Source organism: Anguilla rostrata, chromosome 4, assembly GCF_018555375.3.
Source record: "Anguilla rostrata isolate EN2019 chromosome 4, ASM1855537v3, whole genome shotgun sequence".
NCBI classification, from domain to species: domain Eukaryota; kingdom Metazoa; phylum Chordata; class Actinopteri; order Anguilliformes; family Anguillidae; genus Anguilla; species Anguilla rostrata.
Window position 1 is genome coordinate 31,952,406 of NC_057936.1, and position 19,733 is coordinate 31,972,138.

Genomic DNA, 19,733 nt, shown 5'->3' on the forward strand with positions numbered 1-19,733 from the left:
TATCATTTGAGAGGGCTCAACACCATAACAAACACGTTATATGAGTATGTTTATGGCTCTCATAACTCGTAATGTAAACTGCTAGATGAAAATAACACTTCAGTATACAGTGTTAAAATAATACAAATGTGCTGACATACCAGGGCTGTGCTGAATAATCCACTGGTTTTGGAACCTGGTGTAGAGGAATGGAATGACTCGTTATTCGTGGAATGAATCTCACCAAACCATTAGGTATTAAGTTGTGTTTCACTATGTGGCTGAAATCAGCTCTTCTAAATGAGAGATCTCTCTTAGCTATAGTTAATTTAGCCTTTAGAATTCAATTTAATGTCTCGCTCACACAGCTCCTAAATGCTTGTGTAAGTTCCCTATTCTGCTCTTCACACGGTCAACTTCACACACAGTAAAAAACAGGAGTTACAGTACCATTCCTGACAAAGAAAATAATCAAACACTGTTTTTATTACCACTTACTCAGCTTGCTAAGTGCCTGTGACTGAGAAGAATTAGTTCACTAGCTTTATAGGATTTCTTGCCTTTCAGCAAACAACTTGAAATCCTGTCAGAAATCAAGCCTGTTTTGTAACAAAAGTAAGGAACTTCTAAATAAAATTCTAACTTTCAAATTTTAAACATGTTTAGGAATGAAGACATTTCATAAGTTTTGCAGAGTGGCTCAGATTTCATCTGTAATTAATGAGCTCATCTTTGGCGACTGTAGATAACAAGCCGGCAAATACAGCTCTTGCATTAGCACATTTGTACAGCTCTTGAGGTCATCTGAAAAGCAAGTGAATTCTGTCTCTTTACCCAGACAGGAAGTCTTCTCTTTACTCAAACGTGTGCGTGTGTGTGTATGTGAGTGTGTGTTGAAGTTGAATAAGAAGAAGAGTTTTGTGTGAACAAATCTTAAAATGAGTCTTGGTAACAACAAGTGGCTTCCTCTTGATCTATGATGACCAAAATGCATGCCCTTCTTATCTTTCCAATAATGTATGATAATGAGTGTTAAATCATTAACTACATTTTATTGTTGACCTCAGACAACCAGGTGCCTGAGGTTTCTTAGGATATGTATATATTGCACATGAATTCAAAGTTATGAAATTGCAAGTTACATAAGGGCTGTGCCAAAACAGGTGACAGAAAAATATAAAAATACCATAAATGTTAAACATCACAGCAAAGCCTCAGTTTGTTAGAAGAGTCAGGGAAATGAGAGGCATTCATTGTGATTCCATGAGAGGTTTCTTCTTTGAGTTGGGAAATTGGTGAAACTCCATAGCAAGAAATGACTCCAATTGCAGGGCATTTTATGAATGGACTGAACTATGAAGATGTTTCAATCTGAAGCGCTCCTTATAAGGGATAAAATTACTGAAAAATGGCAAAGGGAAAAGAGGCTGGCAGTCATCAAACTGTTGCTTCACTGCATATGTGTTCATTACCATATTGAGGCAAAAGCTATTATTGTAGTGTATGTAAAAGAATTACAGTTTAATGCTTACACATGGGCATGGCTTCACAGCATCACTTGGAAAGAAGCCAACTTCTCTCTTCGCCTGTATTCTTCCCTGAAACCATGGCAGATAATTGCATTACATTTGGCTGCTAGACTCCCACTCAATAATTCAGTAACAATTAGCACGGTGCCACAAATATATAGCTGGTGTTAATTATTGTTCATATTCTCCTCGTGGACAGGTTTGAACAGCATCAAAATAAGGGCCCTGGTTCGCAGCGATAGCAACTCCTTTGCATGTCTTTGAATGCCAGAGCAGGGCACTGCTTTATTCGCCATGGGAAAACAATCACCATAAACAAACAGGCATTCACATCCGCAGCCTAAACCGAGACTGAATTGGAATGCAAAAGAAATTAGCCTGTTTTCCATACATAAAAGAAAGCACTCTTAAAAGAAGAGAACTGTGTGAAATTGACTCTTGATGCCAGACACCACATTACCATACGATCCTCAGGTTTATGCATGTATACAGTCTAACATGCCTGAGTGATAATAAAAAAAACCCTCCCCACTGCCGCCCCCCCTTAAAAAAAAGAAAGAAAAAATGAAATACCAGCATATCATGTGTAACTGGTTAAAAATAATGGCCTGGGCCCTGCTGGGTGTCTCATCCCGTTAAGACACTATGATAGGACACGGACGGGCCTTACAGTCGCGTGTCATGTCCAGACCGCGCCGACCGCGGCCGGCAGCCCAGCGGGGCGACGCAAATTGGCGCGAGCGAGACGCAGGTGTGGGAGGGCTTCAGTCACCCGGGACGACAGCGTCTCACCGCGCAGAGGCGAGCCCCGCTGGTCGGTCGGGCGCTCACAAGCCCCGCTTCGCACGCTTCAAAGGAAGGCGTGCGCTCGTCTCCACTCTCAGCCCAGAGCAGGGCTGCAGGGGTGAGCGCTTTGCACGATCGGGCATTCCAAATTGGGGAGAAAAAGGAGGAAACCCGTTTCAAAAGCAAAAAAGATATGCTCGCCATATTTCACTGTACTTCCACAAACATTTTAAGTGAGATTATTGAACATTTTTATTTTTATTAGGTTTGAGATAATGCCTGGCAATGGAAACACAAATTGGTACAATCCATACCAATGTAGTTGTGTCTTACGTTTGTATTGGACATTACTTGAATAAAGTGGCACAAAGCAAGGTTATTTCGATATCCTTTCCCTCATACTGTCTTTTGATTACAGCAAGAAGTGCATTTCAGCTAATCCACCCTTCTGCACAAATCAAATTTGAAACCCAATCCTAAAACGTCCATGATGCATTTAGCGTAATAACATTTTATCAATGCTCCTGAAAACCTCTTCTATTTGTTACGGCGCGGATAAGCGCATGATAAAGATTAAACTTATAACCCTGTTAGAGTAAACAGATGGCAGCCAAAGGGTAAAATGAAATTACGTTGATTGATTGTATTTGTCTGGCACCAGTACAGGAATAATTGTCTCTAGGTTATGCAGAAGATGAATGCTCGGTATTCTGTAATTCCGTCCCATTGTCGCCAAAGGGCTGCGAAGATTAAGTAGCCTCATGAAGTGTGAAGTGTAATTTTGCATGAAATAAAATAAATAAATAATCCACATTTCCATTTCGCAGCTGGGGCTTTCGCCGTTCCCCACTCTTGCCGCCAACCACCTACCGCCTGCCACTCCCCCCCTCCCCCTCCTCCCGCATCGACATCTGCAGGAATACGGTCGCAGGCGCACGCTTCCTTGAACAGGCCGCCAGCCTAAGCCGGCGTCTGAAGCCTTGCCGACTTAGCGAGCCTCTGGGTGCGCGTTTCTGTTTTCCTGTGCGCCGTCAGAAAATGACAGCACACAAAAGCCTCAGAAATCGCACCAAAATGCCTATTCCCGCCCGAGTCCTCCACAGAGCCGCAGCCCGGCCGGGGCCAGGCGAGAGGGAACACGCGATTCTCGTGCCACGATAAAGCCCTGGCCGTGGCAGCGCGGACACGAGCCAAAAATAAGCGAGCATCAATCCACGAAGTGCCAACCCAAAGCTTTCATTTCCGCACCTATTTCCAGCACTGAGAAAGAGCTTCACAGTGACAAAGGCAATCTGACTGGAACAAGCGACTGCTGTGTGCTCACTTCAGTTCGCTTCTACGGAGAAACTTCCAGAATGTGGCTTTTTGCTTTGTACGTAAACTATACATACAGTATACCACTCTACAAGGAAGTTCTAGGAGAAATTACAGGCATTCACAGTCATTTTCATATGGGCTTTCCCAACACATTCAAGTTTATCATTACATGTCACCACACACAGCAAGCACCGTATACAGCCAGATTATGTAGGTGGGTGTAAATCTTCACGCTGAAGCTTGTGTCAACGGTTTTCATGGTAGATAAGATAATGGCTGCACTAGAACGTCATGAGAAATTTGCTGAGAGATAGCTGGCATGAGAAAGCTGTAAAAAAAAACTTTGTGAGCCACATCACTAGGTACATTGCAGTTAGGAGATTTATACAGTCTTCAGAGGTAATGTTGTGGCCCTGGCAAAAACCTAGTTAGCATTTAGGTGGGATTTTTTAAATGTGTTGTTTTGCATTGCTCAACGGCATTGCCCCTCACCTGCCACCAGGAACTATGCAGATCTGCGCAGATCAACTCTATGATGTCCCCAGCCTGAATGTTCAACGGGGGTCCACACACTGGGCTTGGGACGCCATGATAGTTACGAGTCGCCAGCATCTTAGGCAAACCTGTGAACGCACACACAAAAACACCACTTCAGTGAATCTGGGCCACACTACATCTACGCAGTTGGCTCTGGAAAGAGATGTGAAAATGCTCATAGCTCTACATTCACTGGTTGCGAAATCCTAAATGCCTGGTTATGTACACAAAAAGTGCGAGAGAGGGAAAGCTCGGGAGCCATCTTGAGCCTGTCTGTTCTTGGCATAAATATTTCAGCGCATCAAAACGACCCCCAGAATGTGCATGCCACATGCTAATTTCCAATTTCTGTGTTCTTTCCCAGCTGCTTTAATGATAATTAAAATGGACTTGGCGCATAATGAGTCAGTTACACACCATTCAAAGCGAGTGATTCTCACTCAATGCGATTCGCAACCATGGGTATTTGTTTTTGTAATGGAGAGGTCTCCACAGCAGATAAATGCTGTGTGCCCTCCCTGAACGGCAGCGGTGGCAGACTGTATTTGTTTTCATTACTTGCCCTGCTTTCCGTGTATTGGCTCTGGTCGTCGGCGGCATACTGTAGCATGTAATTATCCAAATTACAGATTGGAGCGATGATTTTTGTGATTAGCGTAATTGAGCTCAAAGGTCTCCCCCTGCTGGTTAAACTATGCAGAACGAGTGGATTTTCTGGGCACCAGATGCTTATCAACAAAAAAGGTGGGCATTAAAACTCAATATGAAGCACGGGGCTCAAGCCGCATTTGAACGTGGCGACCGACTGCTCTTTTTGGCCATTTTCACTTTTACTGCACAAAGACAACGTAAGGAGGTGCACATAAACACATCAGTGGCCCCTTGTGAGAGCACAAAGACCCTTAAGTTTGTGAATAGTGGCACACGCCCGAAGGATGGAAGCATCTTTGAAGCCAGTTAAAAGGCTGGAAAGCCTGTGAATCGGGCTCTGTCTCTCTCAGGGAGGACAGTTCACACAAGCCCAGCATTCTGGAGGAAGACAACCGGGAGGATATCTGCCAATAATTGTGACTGGGCCTCTTTCTCCCCAGCACTGCTCATTAAAAAACCTTGGAATTATGCACAACATCATGGGCAAAAGAGAGAGAGAGAGAGTGAGAGAGAGAGAGAGAGAGAGAGGGTAAAGCCAGGAATTTCTTCCTCATATGGCACTTACAAAGGGTTACAAAGATCCATTGCAGAAGAATAATTAATGCGGAGGGTGAACACACTTGCCTTTCCGATAAAGCATGAATAAATATGTATTTTAAATGACATGGTAAGTACTTGTCATGAAATATGTGCACCAGCACAAAACACCACAAACAAACAGATCCCAGTTCTTCTCTAATCACTTCCAATAGACTGCCTAAACCTTCCACGAGGATCTCTCAACAGCAGTGAACTCCAGCATTTACAGTGTGTGTGTGTGAGCGTGCGTGTGAGCGTGCGTGCGCGTGTCTTTAGCAGAGTTAACAAAAAAGCCTCCTTATATCTGAACACTTTCCCATTTACTTCAAATATTCATGATCCCATTACGGCTGGCACGGGGGCGTTCCTCCTGCCACTGCTGCCACGGCTACCATTCTCCTCACAGCTTTTCATCACTGGCCAACCGCGGCTTGGCGCTCCGCAGGAACAATTTCCATGGCTGGATTCTTTTACTTCGCATTTATTGATCCCGCCCACTCTTCTTTCCAAAAAAAAAGAGACTTAGCTGATTCTCCTGAGCCCAAGAGAGTGCTGTTCATTAACAAATGCACAGAAGTGCATCATGGCTTGATGACCTTTCAAAGAAACAGTGCTGTGAAAGATAGCTTTCTTTACCTACCCCCCTCCTCTCACCCCTCCCTTTTTTGGAAGCATTAGTTGTTTGTTGCCCCAGAACCTGAGAGATGCAAATTCAAAGCCCAGATGCTCTGGTTCTCATGACACTTCAGTCCAATTGCTGTGAAACTTCTGCTCTATTAAGGGTCAACAGAATGTGGCCTATTGTTAAGTGTAATATGCTTTAAACATAAAGAAGTAATATAATTAAAATGAGAGAAAAAAAACACCACGTCTGCATTATAATTATGCTGTATGACAGCCCCTAATCAGTCACCATATATTCTGAAGTGATTTTCTCACTTCAGAAATGAGTGCATCTAAAGCTATAACACTCAAAGCTGAAAAAATCTATTTAAAAAACTGTAGCAATCTATTATTATTGTTGTTGCTCTTGTTGTTATTATCATTATCAACAAAGCATTTTTTACAATCTTCATAAGATAAAGCCTGCCCATTTGAGCCATTTTACTGCCTTGGCCATGTGCTCTACTAAACAACGCCCTGCAAAGCTCTGCCTGATATTTTGTTTGTGTCTTCATTTAAAAAGGTTCATGATTCAATTTCACGTGAAACAACTCAATAGTCCTCATTAAGTTAAAAAAGCAATGCTGCAATTGCAGTGGGCAAGTAGGTGCATGACTGAGAGATTTGTTTTGTCAGACCATCCCCTCTCTATTCATGTGGCAATAGGATGTATTACTCAAAGCACTCAAAGCTAAAACACTATACCCTATCATGCAGGGTTTAGTTACTGCGGATAGGGTTTCTCAAAACAGCGCATTGTGCGTGAGTGTTCGTGCGGGACCCCAGCAGAGGGTTAAAATGTGCAACACATAAATAAGTGGGTATCTAATTACAGACAGTTACTGTAAGTGCTGGTTGCATGCAACAGCCTGTCCTCTTAGGCAAGAGCTACACTGAGCTATTACGGAGGCGCTCCGCGTGCCCTGGAGCATGAAAATCGCTACATCAACAGAAGGGAAGATGCAAATCAGCAGCCCTTTTCCAACACACGCAACGCGAAATAGGCAAAATTATAAAAACGATCATGGCCGAAACAATCCGGCAGGTAATGATTTCGGCGCGATGCGGAGTGGGAGGAGGTGGATTTTCCACGTCTTAATGCGAAGCGTTAGAAGGAAAGCACGCGCACGCACATTTTGGGGGGGGATTCAGCCTCGCGTTCCGCGGCTCGTGAGCTCGGGGCGTCTCACGCCGTATTAGGAGAGAGGAAGGAGATGCGGAGCGACGGAATACGCGCCCGGCTCCAAACGCGCTCAAAGCGTACTGACCTGGGTCATGCCGTCTTCCGTGGTCTGCCTTTTTCTGCGGGGAGGGGAGAGAACAAATGTGATCTGCACACTGTCCCAGAGAAAGGGCTAGCCTGATTGGAACAATTAATGGACAAATATAGACTTCCCTAACTATATATATATATATTTATATGGTTTAGTCATATATATATATATATCATATCTGCCTGTAGCACTTGGTAAATAGACACTAATATGAAAGTAATCCCATCCTGATTGCATATATTATATGGAATTTGTTATGTGTATGAAATTTTACATGCATCTGTGGTCGCGTTTATTAGGAATATAGTCATATCTGTGCTGATATGTATATGATAAATGCAGTATGGTGCTATATTACTGCAGTAACACAAGCACGGAATGGCTTGTCAGTGGTACAAAATGTCCAATGATTGCTGGTTGGAGTAATTTCTACCATCTCAACATTCACACTTTCTGTAATGAGACGATACATGTACATACATGCATTTATATGCTAGGGTCATTTACTGCAAAACCGTAAAAAATCTAACAAACACGAGCATAAGCTATAAAAAAAATGCATCAACACTTGTACATTAACTTCTTGCAAGCCAGTGTTAGACAAGCAGCAAAACAACAAAATGTGTGAAGAAATTAGCGCTAATAACATACTTCTGCAACATTATGAGAAAATGACAATTGCTTCTTGGGAAACCGTAAAAAAAGGTAGCGTTTTTATCACCACAGAACAACAGAGTGAAAGCCACAGACGTCTTACCTGCGATCTCAGGGTGCCGGAATCTGAAATAAATTTGGAAACAGGCATAGTGAGTGCGTACCATCGGACAGTCCGACCTGTTGCGGCGTTCGTTAGCGCGCGGCAGGCTGTCGGTTTTGTTTTGTTCTGCTGCGGTTACCTGACAGCAGCCTAGTGCAAACGACTTGGGGCAGGACTACAGACTGTTTTGTTAAGAGTTTGCCTCATTGGCTCTCTGGGGACGACTGCCTCCACAGGCTGCATGTATCGCGCTGAACTTTGGCCCAGCGCACGATAGTACACTTTCCAGATAACACAAAAGAGGACAGCAGCCGTAAACGAGCGGGAGAGAGCAGCTGAAGTGCGGCGAATGACAAAAGACTCCTGCAGACAGCAGGGCACAGCAGAGCAGGCGGCCATTGCAGCACACCTCCCTTTTGCTATTTTGCCCAGCCAGTGATTTGTACATTTCCATTTTCCGCCGCGTCGTGTCCTACGCTCTGTGCTCCTGAACCTTTAAACAAATGATTGATCTCGACCCGGGCCATCATAAGTCAAAACTGTCCAACCATAAAGAGGCATACGTTGAGGCAGGCATACATCACGGAGTTATACTGTGGTCTGTCAGGAAGACTAAATATTTGCTCTAATACAAGCTTCGTTCTTTATCACTAACGCCATTATACTGTGTGTGTGCGCGCCACCTGTTTATCATAGGCAGTTTAAATAGAATTTACGAGAAATGCAATATTGCAAAAACATTTCGGACTGGCATGTCTCCAGCTGCTTTCAGGGTGCCACTAATCGGGCAAGAGCACGGGGCGCCCAGGTGTGGCTTGCAGACAGGTTATTGTGCTGGTGCCACGAGTTTAATAAGCAATGCCAAGACCAACAAAAAACAAGAGCAGGCATTACATAGCCGCCTGGCTACACGCCAGCCTTCCCCGGTGTCTTTCGTCAGAGACATTCATAACAATCATCACATCATCCAATACTTTGGAGGTATGAACAACATCAACCACTCTGCAGACCTGGGCCAAATCTGCTTTCGAAACACTTTGTACACCTGAAAATCTCCTATAGATAAACGACAATTTGTGAAGTACTCATTTTGTTCAATACTTATATAAAAATGAATTCATATGGAGCTACATTTTGTTAGGTAACTAAGTGGGCAGAAAATTATCAGGGATCTTCAGTAGTGTTCATTTAACTGCCTTCTAAAAGACTTAAATATTTCAAAGGCAAATTTGACTCAGGGCTGACAGTATTGATTTTTCTTCCTTGTGGCTACCTACACAGATAGGAATATAAGCATATTGGAGGTGCAGTAAGTATGGAGACTTAGTGAGTATGTCATGTGTGAATATGAATAGTATGCATATACACATATAATTTTTCCCAACCATTATCTTTTGTAAATTGTAGCTATAGAAACCAATATACACAGCTGGTAACCAGAAGATATCAGCTAAAGTTAGCAAACTAACTTGCTAATGCGTAATGTTTACTTTAGTGGCTTTAGCCTAGTGGTTTTAACCCCTGTTATTAAGTGGCTTAAAGTAAATACACTGCAATCTACCTATTTTTGTTCCCAAAGCTCTACCCCACCCCTTCACATGAATGTGTGCAAGGACATTTTGCTTTATCTGCAACCAGAAGGCATTTCAGTGAAGCCAGATTTTACTTTAACCAGAGGGAATCCTACCATGCAAACACACATATGAAACAGCCTACTTGCATGCACATATAAAAGATTGGATACATGTATATGAGTAGTTGATGTGTGTGTATTTCATTTGTGTGTGAGCATTACTGATATACGAAAAGTACACACAAACAAACATGTACATATTCCACAGGAGAGTTTCATAGCAGTGTGTGTGGTTTCTCAGGAGCTCCTCTTTAAAAGGTATCTGGGTGTACAGTCGGTATGGCTGTGGCATTGATGTTATAGCAGAGATAGCCTGCTGTCAAGAGGCCAGACGGAAAAAGACTTACCCGGGCTGGTTTTCCCACAGCTCCCCAGTCTCCCCAGACACTCTTTATGTGCCCCCGCCCCACACTTGGAGCACAGGTACCCCTGATTGAAGATCCCCCTGCCAGGCAGAGATTTGACACTCTTACAAATCTAATCCAGCACTCATTTACGAGAGGAGCTCTCAGACCGGTGGGGAGGTGGGGGCTTGGTGGTGGTGGGGGTGGAGGGGTGGGGTGGGGGGGTTGATGATCTGATGAGACAGAGTTTGGAGTCTAATAGAGCTGAGGGTTTAAGGTCAGAAGTGTCACCCATTACTTCCTTTCACAAAAAAAAAAAAAGTAGCCCGAGGTATGTATCCCTTCTCTCTGTTACATGCAGCTGCCCAAAAGGCCCTGGTTTAATTAACGTAAAACTCGGTCTCGGCTTCTTTTTTTTTTTCCCGTCGCGCTAACGGTGAATCTTCAGCGGCAGCTGATCCTGGCCTTCAGCGCAGTCATCTTTAATATGTCAAAGCCGACCTGATTCACTGCCTCAGCTGCCTCTCAGCCGCCTCTTCCTTCGCATGATAATCGGAGGAAGCGCGTTCCTCTCTCTCTCTTGACCTCTAGCACCGGAGAGAAGAATAAGACCGCCTATACCCTTTCACTACCTTAGAGCGCAGCCGAACATCTGCAAGGCCTCTCAAGCACAAAGCACTGTGAGCACAAAAGGGAAGTGGATACAAAGGGCTCACATAGAATGGCGAAAAAATGCTCTCTATTATTACCCTAAAACTTTATCTAAAAAAAGATAAGCGCAGCAACAACGACTTGAGCCACGAGCTGCGTCATGTACAATCTTGAGCCTGTCCGTCACCGCACCGTGTCTGTCTTTAACCCCCCTGCATTTGCTGCTGTGTGTAATGTGCGGAGTGCGTGCAGTTGGGGGGGGGGGGGTGTTGGCTCAAATGCAAGGCAGCCTCACCTCAGCAGCATATCACACGCCCTGCAGGATGTGATGCGCTCGAAGGTGTGCATCCTGAACTCGTGAAAGTTGCTGCAGGCGTTCTCGGGCCTGATGTTGGATCTGCGCGTGAAGAGCGAGAGTGAGAAAGAGAGAGAGAGAGAGAGAAAGAGAGAGAGAGAGAGATACAATGAAGACAAAACGACCTGATGAACAGAGGTATCACTACACCTCTCTCTTGACGTGTAGAAAGTATCGCTCACGCACTCGTGACAGTTCATAACGTAGAAACTGGATTCACATGCTCCATATCTAATCATACTTTTTTTCTAATAAAAATTGCAGTATAACAAGGGAGCACCTGTAAAACAACCAGCATGTCCTTCTCAGATGGCTTTTAAAAAACATTTAAAAAAACACAGGAAAGCAATTTGCGGAATATATGCCATTAATCCCCAGGTCAAGAGCTGCCATGTCATTTGTAGTCTAAATGCATATCAAGCCGGTGTTCCAGTCAGCCCACGTAGACAGGTAACACGAAAGAGAGCAAATGAGAAAACATCATTACTGGCTCTCGCTGGGGAGCCAGTGACTCGCTAATTGCGTTTCAGAATGAATGAACGGCCCTCTTTAACGCGAGTCCAAACTCGTTCATTTCCAAATTAATCAACTGCTTTTTATCGTATTGTTTACAGATTCCTTTCTTTCCCGTTCTCTTTTTTTTTTTTTTTTTGCAGTTGTTTCAATTGCTCAGCGCCGTCAGAGTGCTCAGGAGAAGCCATTCCACATGCGCTGCCCCTGAATCTCCCAGAACACATCACTCAGTTCCTTTTTTCCAAGTGCTGCAGCCCCCGCTTTAAATCAACTGTAGCTGTTTATTATTATTATTATTATTATTATTATTATCATCATCAACAAATCATTTTAGAATCGCAGGTCCTTTTCAATTCGTTCGCAAACACAAACGAAGCATGGCGTGTCTGCAGCATTGCCGGATCTTTCTAGTGCAGACGCGGCTTGTTTAGTCCTCCGTGCATAGCGTGGGCCATTCCCTGGCTGTAATCAGACGCGTGTTCGCTCAGAGGCGCCGCCTCGGCCGGTGTAAACACGAAGGAAGATGCGAATCAACACGCGGGACTCGGAGCGGGGCGACCGACCCCCGCTCGCCACCACCAACGAAGTGGCTCTGTTCTCTCGCCATCGTTCGGCAACATCTGTGGGCGACCAGTGAGTTTTTCCACTGTTTTTAACAAATCTTTGCTCAATCCCTCCAAAATTCCATACTTATTTTGCATTACAATGACAACTTTAGGTCTTCCTTTATAGACAATCATTCTTTTATGACTCCCATTTTAACAACATTTAACACAGTATTTCTTGATTTTAAACTGTATTTTTTGCTCTCTCATGAGACACTTCTGAAAATATAAAAATCTTGTTTCAGTCATTTGATTTTCTCTATAATGAATAAGATCATCAAATATCCACAAACTCTGCAATATAAGGTAGGTAACTGCATTACGCAAGCATGCTTTCCCCTATTTATTTCAGAAAAAAAATGACAGTGTGACAACAGCAGGGCTCATAAATAAAGTCACCTAAAACCCGAAAAACCGGTGGGGCACGTTGAGCCAGCTCCGCCCACAGTTCCCCGTGTCCCTGACAGCTTGTCACTCACATTGCCATGCCAAACTGCTCCAGCCACTTCTTCTTCAGCTCTTTGGTTTTGAAGAAGAACTCGAAGCCGCTCTGCCCCTGGTTGTGAGTGAGGTAGAACCCATAAGACCACTGTGTGTGTTGGGGGGGTGGGGGGGGGCAGGAGGAAGGGACAGAGAGAAAAAAAAATCATGTGAGACAATGCATACAATTCAGCCGCTAATGTAGGCTTTCAGGTATTGGTCTGCAAGGGCATATCCCTGTTACTCTACAGGGGGGTTGTGATGGCACTATTGCACTCAACACAGTGTAATACATTAAAAGAGTGATAAAAGGCCACTACCAACTGTAGATAACATGCACATTTATCATTTGCTGTATTTGCATGCAGCTGAACTTGGGCAGCTGCTCTGCAGTTCCACAGGCACTGGGTTTCAGGTCTGCAGGAGGTCAACAGGGAGACCTTCAGATCCCTGGCAGATTGTAAGGGACATGAAGTGGGAGGGTGGGCGAGGCTGAGGTTGCTGTGTATGTGCCTGGCCACCTTTTCTCATATGGAAAAACTAAATCATGTTTCAGAATTGTCTCTCTGGAGGACATAAATAAGGAACGGATATTTGCAGGAGAGTAATTTCCATGCCATTAAAACTTCCTGCAACCAATGGTACCTGGGCAGGTGGAACAGATTATTGGGAAAGAGAAGTACGTCGGGATGACATTCAAGCCTAATGTCTGTTGTACGCTTATTTTGGAATTGTGCCTTCCGTAACAACAGGCAATTTTGGCTGGGTTTAAAAAAACAATCACACTACTGTCTTAGAAGACTACTAGGCATTCTGTATACATCAGCACCCAATGTGCAATCACCCAGTTTATTGCCATTTCTGTTGTGTCTGTTGTGATTTCTGCTCTACCATAGCAGGACTCCATCAGTAGCCTCTGCCACCAACCCATGGAACCACTCCAAACCTCATGACCACACACATAGTGTGACAGCTTGTGGTCAACAAAACATTGTGAAACATAACAGGGGAATCAGATCCATCTCTTCCAGAGAAACTGTTGTTCAAAGGATGTCTATGATTGGACTGACATCACAAAGGGTGCATTACCTATATGAAATCAGGGCCTACAAGTAGATACGTTTCACATCATCACTAAGGAAAAACACAGTGATATGTTGGCTGGAACACCAGGTGTGAGAGCCTATGGTCTTGTGCAGAGGATTCTAAGGGAATGTTACCAAGCCAAGCTGAGGGAATGATTCACTAAGGGAAGGATTATTTCAAATGTATTGGTATTATAGCATCATAATTTCCACACCATTATCCTTTGGCAAACAATGAATTGGCTCACATTAATAAGCTCTCGGAAATGTTTAATTGAAAAATAAATTTTTCATCATTGTTTTTCCTCAGAAAATAGCAATCAGTGACTGTCATTCGCATTACTCGCTGCTGTAAACTGCACGACTGTCGTGATGCAAAAGGGATACACTCCTGCTGATAGCACACCTTTTTATTTTCTTTATCAGTCGTCGGGTTGTTGGTGATTTTGAAGTTGTGGAGGTCGATAACCTCCTTCATCTCGTAGTTATCCCCACGCCTCTTGCAGACGATCACAGCCACGTCGAACAGAAAGATATGCCTGCAACATTAGGAACAGGACACACATGAGCGCGTCCTGCTCCCGGAGTCTAAAAAAAGGACTGAATTTGTTTCCTGTACAGCACGTGGGGGAGGGGGAGGGGGAGGGAGAGTTCCGCACAATAATCTCACCTGTCTTGTTTTGCTCGTTTATCCACAGAAGTAACTCGAACCTCCCCATCACCCTTTGGTCTCCCATAGTTACGGAGCGACTGATTCTGCAGATAAGACAATGTGTTACAAATTCAGCTCACAAGCAACTTTGTCGCTTCAGCAACATCACAACAATGTTATCAAGCTGACAGCTGCGCATTAACAAACTATAAATGAATCATATTCTTTGCATGTTTCTTAGAAAGTCTTTACAGAACTTTCAGGAATATTGTCACCTTACTGCAATGTCAAGCTATGAGACACTGTTTTTTTTTATTTTTCTTATTTTGTAGAAATTGTCCCCTTTATTTATGGATGAGATGTTCAGCAGGTATAAGGCTACAGTCCATACTTTTCTGTTTTATTTTGGTTGATTTCATGCAGTAGTCAATCAGCTACTGACACCATTGTAGCTACTGTTCACAGTTTGAACTTTCACTCAGATGCTTTGATGACTGACCAGGTTTTCAATGGATTTCTGGTACTGTTCAATCTCACGCAGGGTCTCGTTGTCCCTCTTCACTTCATTGACATACTGAGCCAGGTCCTGCGAAAACACAGGGAGTTCACAAGTTCAGCAGCCATACAGAGGGTAATCCCGTGGCACTACCTCAAATCAGGCTCATTACTAGTCTCAGCTAATCCAGAGGCAAGAAGAATCTGTAACTCTAGTTTTACATTGATTTGTCACAACAAGGGGGAGGGGCTTGGGGGAGGGTTTGGACTCAAGCAGAGATGAAAGACAAAGCAATAAGAGCTATTGTTCTCTAAAGTGCGATAAGGCCTCTTTGCCTTGACAAACTGGTTTGCTGACACTCAGGCCGGCAAGTGGCTTGGTGCCAGGACAGATCACCTGAAGCAGGACTTGTTTTGCATTCACACTAACAAGTGCAAGTCGCAAGCTAAGCCAAGGAAAATTTGACCTGTGTTCATGGGTTAATGCAAACGAGAATATTTGCACAAGAAAAATTCAGCTTCATATAAATAAAGAATTCATATTTGCACATTTGACGTAATTGGAGGACCTGACTCACAAAATCTCCTGTACATTTTTGTGATTAGCTTTTCTGATAGCTACACGGTTAAATGGATGAGAAATTATCATTTGATAAATTACTGTGAACACCCCCAGTTAGGGAGCGTAACTTAAGCACCATCCATGATTAGCTACAAAACACTCAACAATTAAAATGTGGACTAAAACGCCCTTATTGTTCAGGTGAAAACCCTATGTGGCTGCATATAAGAACGCCTGAAAATTCAACAGCAACTTGCTCCCGAGGCTAAATACAAATCCATTCATTCATAATGAAAGTCATGGAAATTTAAAAGAATAGGAAATTAACAATTAAATTGACTAGTAATAATGGAAATGTGAAACAATGAGTCATGAATGACTGCTGTTGTATAAAAATGAAGTGCTGTACAATATAGTCTTAATACAAAGAAGGACCATGTACATCGACATGCATTTTTGTTCATCTGGGACAGTCCATAGACAAAACAAAAAAGTTGCACGTGCACATAAATCTTCATCTGGGATGATAAGCATGAAATGAAAGGATGCACTTGAGAAAATATCTGCGACTGAATCCGAGTTTGATAAATCAGACTCACATTCAATGTGAATGATTTAAATGTAGATCAATGGCATTGACCAAGGACAACTATGCAAGAGAAAGTATAATTCCTACAGTGTCGCTGGCTTACAGCTTTTGCTACTATATTTAGCAACTTTCTACTTCATAAGCTTTTCTTATGAAGTGATATATGCACATTTTCAAGATCGTTTTGGGGATTTCCAAGGTTAATGAATTAAACCGGTATGGATATTTCTTCCTGTTAAGCACACATGTCATTCACTTTGGTTTGCATGCTGTGTGCATCTCCGCTCCACTGAGGCCAGGCCCCTCTCACTAAATTATAAATAAGACTGACAGGTGCACAGACTAATTATGATTTGTGCATAATTGCATCCCGATGTTTAACAACATGGCACATCTGCTGTGACATCATGACGCACACATCATAGCATAATCTGACACATTGCAAGCATTAAATTGCAGAGAAAACACTGGCAATAGTCACTCGAGGTCCAGCGGTAGTTTACTAGTATGTTAACTCAAAAAGTGGTGTGAGGAATCAGTAAGGATAACACTAGCACATTAAAGTGAGTTTGAGAAGTCCAGCTTCACAGAAATCTGTTTTTACGCCAAGGGTTGGCTTACCTTCATGGCGTCGAGTGCCGTTCGCAAATTGCTCTTGTCAGTTGCATCATGAGTGTGTTTGACTAATTCCTGTTGGATGAAAACAGAAAAAAAGTCTGAATAATATGCTGACAGCACAAAGCTGCCTACAGTCTGTCTTTTATTGTGGTCTCTGCAGCTAATTAGTGTTGAACAAAGTACAACCTTGTCAAAACAAGGAAAGAGAAATACCGTGTTTGAATTAGGACACCGTTCTTTCTATTCAACATTCAAAATGCAGTTCCACACAAAACATAATGCAAACTGGCTAAAGTAGCTGTCGAGAACAAAATCTGTTTTCTACAGCATGCCATTTTTTGCTTCCTGAACTAAATGTGAATATAGCAAGCGAGGACCAACATAGAGAGACATCACAAAGTTCCGAGCATTCAGGAAAATGGCATTCCTGTCAGCATCAATGCTCATGGTAATAGGAAAAAACTCATTTTGATAGGGGATTAACGTGCATGTATTTAATTACTTTTAGAAGGAAGTGCTGGAGAAATTGCTTTTCCCATTTCAGAGCACAAAAGACAGGCCTACAGGGTAAGGACGGATATCCGGTGTGGTCTTCATAAAGCTGAGAAAAATCTTTCCCCTGCCCTCGATGCCTGTCCTGTGCTGTGCGAGATACTGCACATGCACATGAAACTATGCTGAAATCCCCTGCGCCAAACTCAACCTGCACATTGTTAGAATGACAGGTGTACGCCACAGTGTTGCTCAGCCATGCAGACAGAGAGAGAGAGAGAGAGAGAGAGAGAGAGAGAGAGAGAGAGAGAGAGAGAGAGAAGGGAGAGAGAGAGAGAGAGAGAGAGAGAGAGAGAGAGAGAGAGAGAGAGAGAGAGAGAGAGAGAGAGAGAGAGAGAGAGAGAGAGAGAGAGAGAGAGAGAGAGAGAGAGAGAGAGAGAGGGAGAGAGGGAGAGAGAAAGAGATAGAAGCAGCTTACAGTATGTATGAATTCCAGCTTAAGTGAGTTTGGGCCAGGCAGAAATCAGCTTAGTATAGTATAATGGGGGAAAAAGGAGGCTGTGGACTCTCAGCAGCTCTGTATGTCGACAGCAGGGAAAAGAGGATGGGGACATCATTCACCCTCTGTCTTTATGAGTTACAGACAGCCCTCATCTAGTCAGCAAGAAACGCCCCAGTACCACCCCCCAGTACCTTCCTCGTGCTCCATACTGTGTGTGTGTGTGTGTGATAGAGAGACTGAGTGAGAGAGAGAGAAAGACATCACTGCCCAGTGCATCCTGTAGCCGCCCAGAATCCTGTTTCCTCAAGACTGTTGTCCCCACCCTCTCCATGTGACTACTCCCCCAACATAACCCCCCACCCCCCCCTCCCCCGTGCCCTGCCTCAATCAGCACAAGCTCCCTCCCACCCGCCCGCATGCATTAACTGCAGCAGGGCTAAATGAGCTGCTATCACACAGCAGCCTGGTCTCAGGAGAAGAGGGGGTCCGTCTGCCACCTAAACCACACCCTCTTCTGCCTGTTCGTGTGGAATGAACCCGACAGGTGGGCAGATGGGCAGCGTCACGCTGGGCCCACGGTCACGCACTGTCACCAGGGCCGCCCCGCGAGACCTGCGAGCCGAACCGTGCGGTGGCATCGAGCAGAGAGAGCTGCATGCTGTACGTGTGCCTTCCTGTGTGTGTGTGGTTTATCTCTATTAATAGACTTGTGTGTCTACATAGCCTTTCTTTCATTGGCCACCTAGGAGGAAGAGGCAACATGTTAAAAACAATGGAATTCTATTAAATATTTATAGGAGGACACATCTTTTTCGGAGAATACCAAGTCAGCAGCAAAATAAAAATGCTCATAGGGTATTTCCATAGACAATGGCTGAGCTGACGGAACATGTGAAAATGTGGATATGTGTGCCCCTAGTGGCTACTATATGCATAGCGTGCATCAAGAGTAAAGGGAAGAAACAAACCCGGATTTAATCAAAAGTTGCCCTAATGTCATGAGGGTGAGTATTTATTCATTTAATACGCAGTGCATAATTCAAGCCACACAGTACACTGGACCCTCTTAGTGTTGCACTGTTAATGCATACTTTCCCTTTCCCTGTGTTTTCATTCAAATCAGGAAAATAAGAACTTGATAGAAATTTTGTCATTTTAGACAATACAAAATAATTAATGACATCAAATGATATGGCTTCGGTTTGGAAACTGGAAAACTTACATTTCAGCAACTAAATCCATTACATTCCCAGTAAAGTATTTGTTTTAGATACAGCATGTGTAAGGTGCACCACAATTTAAATATTACAAATTCAAATTACTGCAATACATATTTAAGTTATGCAGTCCAAATTCAATTTATACTGGCACTAATTTCTGCCCATACATATGCAACCTTATTTGGATTTTTTAACCAGGTTTTGATTTTCAGAATAAGGTGCTTACATGGGCTGTATCATAATGGAATACTTGAGTATTTTAACGATGAATGATAATGTGCATGTAAACATGGTCATTGATTCTTTGGTTACCCTGGCTTACAGATTAAAAAATAGACACAAGAACCATACATAAATAAAAGAATCAAACACAAGTGAGGGCAGGGGTACGAAACATTTACACCACTGAAGCCTGCAGAACACGAAGAGAGACACTGAACAGTGTACAGATGGAAAACATGTATGGAAAATTTAAAGAAAGTAAACATGTATTTTCATGTGAGTTTTACACCTTTTTTCAATCTACATGCAGTATTTAAATACAGACCTTCCCGTGTATATCTTTAGATACGGAAGAATCACATACAATACATTATTCCTTGTAGTTAAATCATACTAGTACTTAGGAAAAGTTTACCTGAAGGAGCAAGTGGTACTTCAATACCCTCTGCATTGGTACAACCAAAAGATCTCTTAATGTAAACTTTCCGTTGTTTGCTCTCTTTGAACATTCCTAAAATAAAAACATGGGTAAATTCATATTTAGTAAACCCTTACGCGACATACAAACAAAGTTTTTAGAATATAAAATAGTGATACATCATTTATACTACAGTATGCAATAGGCAAGGGGTACTGATAAGAA

The 19,733-nt window shown here is 43.2% G+C and overlaps 1 protein-coding gene across 1 annotated transcript in view; it reads right to left on the reverse strand.

The window, feature by feature from the left end:
* Positions 1–19,733, reverse strand: part of LOC135253230 (guanine nucleotide exchange factor VAV3) — a 71,007-nt gene that overhangs the window by 13,741 nt on the left and 37,533 nt on the right. The window contains exons 10-22 of the mRNA XM_064332267.1: positions 19,506–19,601; positions 16,658–16,726; positions 14,890–14,976; positions 14,409–14,494; positions 14,145–14,277; positions 12,653–12,762; positions 10,996–11,097; positions 10,053–10,150; positions 8,073–8,095; positions 7,310–7,343; positions 4,104–4,234; positions 1,512–1,577; positions 141–175 (exon numbers count right to left, since the gene is read on the reverse strand). Coding sequence (XP_064188337.1) covers positions 141–175; positions 1,512–1,577; positions 4,104–4,234; positions 7,310–7,343; positions 8,073–8,095; positions 10,053–10,150; positions 10,996–11,097; positions 12,653–12,762; positions 14,145–14,277; positions 14,409–14,494; positions 14,890–14,976; positions 16,658–16,726; positions 19,506–19,601 — 1,070 coding nt within the window. The remainder of the gene's footprint in view (positions 1–140; positions 176–1,511; positions 1,578–4,103; positions 4,235–7,309; positions 7,344–8,072; positions 8,096–10,052; positions 10,151–10,995; positions 11,098–12,652; positions 12,763–14,144; positions 14,278–14,408; positions 14,495–14,889; positions 14,977–16,657; positions 16,727–19,505; positions 19,602–19,733) is intronic.